Here is a 7,861-nt window from a genome sequence, read left to right as displayed (position 1 = left end):
GGTTGTCAATCGAAGAAGAGGAAACAAAAAGCCCACCAATACTCCCAAGGCAAACCCCAGAAACAAGGAAACATCTAGCAACAGATACGAAGTTCTGAACAAAACAGATGAGAAAGGTTCGGACGAGGAACAGGAGAAAAACGAAGCAATCCAGCAACAACAACCGGGGGAAACATCAATGCAAGGAGGGAAAAAGATCACCCATCAAGAGCACCTGAAAGAAGCTCATAATAACATGTCAAAGTCAACTGAAAAAATGGATATGGAGTACACTCAACTAAGCGGAAAAGCTTCGACCGAAATAGAGGATATCCTTCAATCTCCCCATGTGATGGACGAGGACCTGGAGACCCTGGATATTGGGGAGCTGGATATCCTAGTTCTGGAACACGCATGTCTAACAAAGAACTTCGAAAAAATCCCGAAACAGCAGATGGACAATCTAGTAGCAGTATTAAGCAAGGCACAGAAAAAGCATTCTCTAGGGGTACAGATTGGTAGTCCGTGGGACGGCAAGTTCATAACCAAGGACAGCAAAAAAAGGGGACGGAAAACCACCCTAGAAAGAACAATCAAGATAGGAGAGATTCTGGTGGAGTCAGGGCGATATGCCAAATTGACTAAGTACTTCAATGTACACCCCAACCTTACTCAATGAAGTTAATCTCTTGGAATATTAGAGGGCTTAACGGCCCCAGGAAAGGAAGAATCCTAAAAAACATGTTAAAGCAAGAAAAACCCAGTATTCTCTTTCTACAAGAGACGAAGTGTAACTCCACAGTTCTGGAAAGAATAGCTGCGAAGGCCTGGCCAGGAGGGCTCGTCACAGCAGTAGACGCACACGGTGCTTCCGGAGGCTTAGCCATTCTTTGGGATGCCCGGACAATCCACCTCAGCAACATTCAAGCTAATAAGAACTTCATCCAGGCCACATTCCATCTCTCAGGTACGAATGCTCGTGGACTGCTAACTAATGTGTATTTCCCACAGGAAACAGCTCAAAAAAACCAACTTCTGAACACATTGTCGGAACTCAATAGAGACAGACCTCTTCCTCTATGGATCTCTGGAGGAGATTATAACTTGATAGCCAGTATGGACGAAAAAAGAGGAGGCAGAAGAAACTCAAATAATGATGACGGTCTTCTAAAGAACTTCATAAACAGCAACTGGCTAATGGACGTTCCAACTAACAATGGAATCTTCACCTGGAAAAATAAGAGAGCAAGAGCGCAACAAATAGCATCGCGCCTTGATCGGTTCCTCATCTCAGATAACACAACTCATGTAGGTGGAGAATTTACAGCTTCCATTATCCCATGCTCTGGATCAGATCATTGGCCCATAGAACTCCAATGGAACCAGCCTGGTCAAAATCTCAAATGCCCCTTTCGTTTTGAGGAATTTTGGCTTTCTCATCCAGATTTTGAAAAAATGGTCCGATCATGCTGGACAAATTTCAATACAAAGGAGGGTACAAGAATGGCAAGGTTCCAACAAAAACTTAAAAATCTCAACAAATCCATCAAAGATTGGAACCACAAGACATTTGGTAACATCTTTGCAGATCAGGCCCAACTCCATTCTGAAATGAAGAAAATACAACAAGTAATTATCACTGACGGGCGAACAGAGGAACTCTCCAAACAGGAACAAGATATAGAATCCAAAATCTTAGAAAGAGCTAAGCAGGAGGAAATCCTATGGCGGCAGAAGTCCCGAATAAGATGGCTCAAAGAAGGGGAAAAAAATACAAAATTCTTTCACAAAACCACAGTCCAAAGAAGAATGATGAATCAAATTACTCATGTTACTAATGAGCAAGGAGAGAAGATTGAGGCACATGAGGGCATAGAAAAGGAATTCACCAACCATTTCACAAAAGCATACCAAGAGCCCGAAATCAATTGAATGCCAGCTATCAACCGACTCACTAGGAACATACCCAAAGTCATAACAGAGGAGCACAACAGACTACTGATCCACCCTACCACTATGCAAGAAGTTGAAGAGGCGGTTAAACAGATGAAAGAAGGAAAAGCGCCCGGACCGGACGGTTTCACATCAAACTTCTTCCACAAATTCTGGGACCTGATAAATAACGAAGTATGGCAGGTGGTCGAGGAGTCCAGAGAGCTCAGGTGGATGTATCTAGGACTAAATGCTACTTTCAATGCTCTAGTCCCTAAGGGAGAAGATTCCATCAAACCGGACAAATACAGGCCTATTGCACTCTGTAACATGATATACAAAATTATTTCAAAGGTCATTGCTAACAGGCTCAAACCGCTTCTTCCGCTCATCATCTCGCCTGAGCAATCTGGCTATGTTGAAGGACGCCAAATTACAGATGGAATTATTCTCACTCATGAGCTAATTCACTCTCTAAAAGTCACAAAAAAACCAGGTATGCTGCTTAAACTAGATCTCTCCAAAGCTTTTGATAGCTTAAGTTGGGTATACATTCACAAAATTCTAACAGCTTTTGGTTTTGCTCCCGCCTGGATTAGATGGATCTACAGTTTAATATCCTCCGCTTTCTTCTCAGTTTTAATTAATGGCATCCCCTCAGCCACTTTCCGCCCATCTAGAGGCATAAGGCAGGGAGATCCCTTATCCCCCTTCCTTTTCATAATCATGGCGGAGGTCTTGGCCAATAGAAAGCTCAGAGGACTCTCTTTTCACAACTCCCCGGTCCATACCCACCAGTAATTTGTAGATGACAACATGCTTTTTGCCCATCCCTCGGTCCAAGAAGCACGCTTCATAAAAACGCTTCTTTCCACCTTCTCTGATGCTTCTGGCACCCTCATCAATCAAGTCAAATCCCAAATTTATTTCTTCAACACCCCTGTCACCACTCAAAGAGAAATTGAGCACATTCTGGGTTTCACCTCCGCCTCCTTGCCTTCCAAGTATCTAGGGGCCCCGCTCACAAGCTCCGCTCTCAAGCATTCCTCCTGGAAGCATCTCTTAGAAAAATTAGAAGATCGTTTGTTCCTTTGGACTAATCGATCTCTGAACATGGCAGGCAGAATAGTCCTAATAAAAGCAGTACTCCAGTCTATGCCTTTGTATCTCTTCTCCATATTAGCGGCCCCTAAATGGGTCCTAAAAGAAATCAAGAATCTACAACGAAGGTTTCTATGGGGAGGCTCAGGACAGAATCGTAAGTGGGCCCTTCTAAAATGGGAGAAAGTTTGTTTACCCAAATATGCAGGAGGCATAGGTCTGAGAGATCCTGAGCACAGCAACAAAGCAATGGGGGCCAAAATATGGTGGCGATGGTTGGCGAATCCTAAAACTCCATGGGCCTCCCTCTGGATCGCCAAGTATGCCAGCAACCATCCATTGGAGGAAAGACTCCGCATGACTGAGACAAACTCAGGATCTGCAATCTGGAATGCGGCCATACAAAATAGATCTCTCATTCAAGAACACTGCTTCTGGGAAATCAAAGATGGGAGTATAGCTCATTTTTGGGACGGTTCGTGGCAGCAGATGCCAAAAATCAATGACATTCTTCAGGGTCTTCCAGAACAATGTGAGAGGAATACACCATCAAGCCAAAGTTAATCAATGCTGGACCTCCAAAGCTCCTCAAGAATACAGGAAGTGGAAAGACATACATCTGATCCTCCCGAGTGGCTCAGAACAGACACATCTACTCCTCGAAACAGAGCTTCAAAAAAGGCAGATAAGAGTCTCGGGTGAACCGGACATATTAAGATGGGGACACGGAGAAAAAGGAGTTTTCACTACCAAGGAGGCTTATAACATAACAATACAGGGGCAAATACACAAAGACAGAGTATGGGGAAATGTCTGGCATAAATCTACCTGGCCAAAGGTGTCCACATTTCTTTGGCTTCTCTGTCATAACAGAGTTTTAACTTGGGACAAGCTCAGAAAGAGGAATTTCTCAGGCCCATCCATGTGCTACATGTGCCGACAGGAGGAAGAAACAGCTATACATCTAATGCAGAACTGTGAAATGGGAAAGAAATTATGGGAAAAGATAGCATTCCGTTGTCAAAAAGAAAGAAGAGTGCAAGATGACCTCAGAGGAACCATCGACAAAGGAAGACAAGCCCCCTTTCAAAGCCCCATTCTCAATGAATTATGGACACTCATCCCCGATTTCCTGATGTGGAGTTTGTGGAAAGAACGCAATCGAAGAATATTCAAAAATCAAACGCTGACGCTGGAAAAACTGTGGAATCTTGTCCATCAAAACATTAAGGAAATTGTCTCACTCAAGGAATGGCACCCTGACGACCTTCCGACTCTACCTCAAGAAAAAGCCATATGGGACAACTGGCAAATGAGTATAAACCATTATTCAACTAAAGATAGAACTCCGAACAAGCACAGACAGGAAGCAAGTTCATGGAATCCTCCTCCGGCAGGCATGATTCAACTCAACTTCGACGGAGCCTCTAAAGGAAACCCCGGACAAGCAGGCTATGGAGGCATGTTCAGGGATCACAATGGTCATCCTCTAAGCATCTTCATGGGCTCGATAGGCTGGGATACTAACAATTCTTCGGAATTGGAAGGTCTATGGTGAGGGCTCAAAATAGCACACAGGAAAAATTTCTTCCCCCTCATTGTAGAAGGGGACTCGCAGATAATAATCAGAATGGTCACAAAGCTTCAGCATGGCTCCCCAGTACACAAAATAAGCAGCAGTTGGAGAATGTCCCAGATGCTTGAGTTGATCAACCACTGGATATCTATGCACCAAGCTATAGCCTTCAAGCATATCAGACGGGAAGGAAACAAGATAGCCGATCTATTAGCCAACCTGGGAGTGGAAGCAAAATATAACCACTTCGAAGGCGTTGTAGACAACCTCCCCTCCAGAGAACAATCAGACACACTGAGGGCAATCATCTCTCAGGAAATCTCACAAATTCAAACCTCGCACCCGGATGCGGGTGTCTTTACTAGCTCATAACGATGGCATGCGCCATGACACCTAGAGGTAGGATGGAGCGCCGGCGTATGTATAAGGTAGCCTGTACAACGCTCAGACAGTTAATGTATCGCATTAATGTTCTTGGTCTGCGACAAAGGAGGAGGGACGCGGAATTGAAGACGAGCATGGCTACTCAGGCTTTGATGCGAAAGGGGGGGAAAGCCCAAGGCCGTTCCCCCGTGTTGCGATTGCAGGTTATGCATTATATTGTTTTGGAAATGCTAGTTATGTTGCAGACCCATCCCATTGTTGCTTCAAGTGCTCGGAGAGAGGGCTCTCTGTCTGCAAATTTTCAAGAGATTATTGAGTGTTTGGCAGCGTTACTGTTACAAGCCATGCCGCGCAGTCGAGGGGTTCCTAGGCGTGGAGGAAGGTCCGGTACCCGTGTGGTTCTGGAAGACCTATACCCAATTGAGCCAATTGCTGCAGAGCCACCTTCGTCTCCCAGTTCGGAGCAGGAGTGTCTTCTGCCTCAGGGCACCTACCAGACTTTCAGATTCAGATTTCCAAGCCGCCTTGTTAGACCTGAAGTGGTAGTCACTTTCACCGTCTTCATCTCTGAAGAAGAGCCTGGCCGGTCAAATTCTAGTTCCCCTGCTGCTGAAATTGTCCAAGGCAGCGATATCCTCCTGGGTGATATGGAAGGCGTAGTGTATTGAACTCGGCGTCATGCGGTTGCTCCATTTCAACCTGCTCCGGCCTAGCAAGCTTTACAAGAGGTCCTGATGCCGCTTAACTCCAACGGGGAGAGGGCAGTCTTCAGCTCCTGTGCTCCGATACAGGGCAACTCAGGTTACGCTGCCTCTTGGCAAGAGGTCCTGCCGCCACCCAATACAAACATGGAGGTGGAGGTCTTCAGTGCACGTGCTCCGCCAGAAAAAGGAGAGCCGATTCAGAACAAGGACGAGATGGTGATTTGGCTCGACTCGCCAAGCCCAGACAAAGGAAAGCAGGAGGCTTCGTTCGACAAGCCAGTCTAGTCCTCGGGTGCTCTGTTTTGTTTTTTTCTTTCTGTCATGATAATGAAAATCGTGTTGTGTCTTTGGGTCCTTTTTTGTGTCCAACTCAGTCCTAGGGCTTGGTTAGGCCACTGCTGCAAGTCTCAGGATTCAACAGCTTGTTATTTTTGTTTAATGGTTCATGATGTAAACTGGCTCTGTCCTGCCAGTAGATATGAAGTTTTTGTCAGCTTGAGTCCAGACTATATGACGTCCAGGAACTTTAGTGGACTGTGTTTTATGAATCGGTTAAAGCTTCTTCAGCTTGAGGACTGGCTTCGGTCTCCTCGCAGGATGTAAACCTCTGTACATATCTTCTTTTCTTTAATATAGCAGTAGTCTTTACATAGAAAAAAAAATATTTAACAAACTAATTTTTTTAAATATAAAGAAATAAATAATAAGAAAAACACATTTACAAAAAAAATGTGAAAAAAAAATAAAAACAACCAAAATTAAAAAATAATAGAAAATTTCAAAAATAAAACCAAAAAAAGGTTTTAAAACTACTAAAATTAACATTAAAAACATTTTTAAAAATATACTTTTTTCAAATATATCTTTTATTTGAAAAAAAAAATTATGGATTGCCCCGCTGCCCCAGTAGGACGATTCCCGGCAGGACGATTCCGGGAATCGACCTGCCACTACCCAGCCACTCGTGGGGATGCGGCCCTGGGTAGCAGAGGCTATAGGTAGTTCTATCACACAGGGTCGCACCCCACAAGTGGCGGGGTAGCACCAGGCTGATTTGGGGAATCGACTTGTCGTCGCCCTACGACCTGTGGGGGCACGGCCCTGGGTGGCAAAGTTGCCTGCAACCTCCATGACCCTAGGTGGCAGAGCTTCCTGCAGCCTCCACCGCCCAGGGTCGTGCCCAATGTGTAACTGGGCGGTGCACAATTTTTGTTTTTTCTTTAAATAAAAAATATATTTAAAAAATAATTAAATGTTTATTTTTTTTAGAAATAAAATATATATATATATATATATATATATATCTTAAGTATTAACAAAAATATATATTTTTAGAAAAATTTGAAATGTTTTTATTTATTTTTTAGATCAAATATATAATATATATATGTTTTTTCGTTGTTTCTTTTTTATTTGAATATATATATATATATATATATATATATATATATATATATATATATATATATATATATATATATATTTATTTCAATTTTTTTTTAAATGCTTTCAATCTTAATTTTAGCATTTTTTAATACTTTTTTTGTTAATTTTCTATTTATTGTTTTCAAACTAGTTTGTTTTTAATTTTTATTTATTTTTTTAGTTTTATGTTAATGTTTTTTTTAAAAAATTCTCTTTTTCTTACTTAATTTTATAGTTTTTTTAAATTTTGTTTTTTTTTTTCCAATTTTTTTATGGTTTACGGGATAATTTTTCAAAGTTTGCATTGTTACTAGAGTTGGTGGAGTTGAAGTTGCAAGTGAAAGAAATTCTTGATGAGGGATCCATTAGGCCAAACGTATCGCCTTGATTTGCACCCATATTGTTCTAGAAGAAGAAGGATGGTACTCTTATGTTGTGCATTGACTACAGGTTGCTAAACAAGATGATGATCAATAGCAGGTACCCATTATCGAGGATTGGCGACTTGTTTGATCACTTGAAGGGATAAGCAGTGTTCTTGAAGATTGATTTGAGATTGGGATATCATCAAGTACAAATGAAAGAACTGGATATCTATAAGACTACTTTCAAAACCGAGTGTGAGAATTATGATTTTATTGTCATTCCTTTCAACTTGACTAATGCTCTAGCCACTTTTATGTGCTTAATGAACAAGGAAAATTTTAAGGATGGAAAATTTTCTTGAAGTTTAAAACATTGGCGAATCTCACTAATCCCT

General features: G+C 42.1%; 1 protein-coding gene across 1 annotated transcript; it reads left to right on the top strand.

Moving 5' to 3' along the window:
• Positions 1 to 720: 720 nt before the first annotated feature.
• Positions 721 to 3,576, top strand: LOC149181144 (uncharacterized). Its single transcript, XM_089414096.1, has 3 exons — positions 721 to 1,608; positions 2,116 to 2,407; positions 3,032 to 3,576. Exons 1-3 carry the CDS (start codon positions 721 to 723, stop codon positions 3,574 to 3,576), a joined length of 1,725 nt encoding a protein of 574 aa, XP_089270222.1.
• Positions 3,577 to 7,861: the final 4,285 nt, after the last annotated feature.

This window comes from Pinus tabuliformis, chromosome 3_2, assembly GCF_031772625.1.
Source record: "Pinus tabuliformis cultivar Carrire ecotype Pingquan chromosome 3_2, CPIR1, whole genome shotgun sequence".
Classification (NCBI taxonomy): domain Eukaryota; kingdom Viridiplantae; phylum Streptophyta; class Pinopsida; order Pinales; family Pinaceae; genus Pinus; species Pinus tabuliformis.
This window is presented reverse-complemented; position numbering and strand designations above follow the sequence as displayed.

What these genes read in the sequence shown, in the direction of transcription:
- LOC149181144 (XM_089414096.1), top strand. Translation starts at nt 721, where the DNA reads ATGTTAAAGCAAGAAAAACCCAGTATTCTCTTTCTACAAGAGACGAAG. An exon ending in AAATGAAGAAAATACAACAA is followed by an intron (nt 1,609 to 2,115) that starts GTAATTATCACT and finishes GAAGTATGGCAG; the next exon opens with GTGGTCGAGGAGTCCAGAGA. An exon ending in AAAAGTCACAAAAAAACCAG is followed by an intron (nt 2,408 to 3,031) that starts GTATGCTGCTTA and finishes TGAACATGGCAG; the next exon opens with GCAGAATAGTCCTAATAAAA.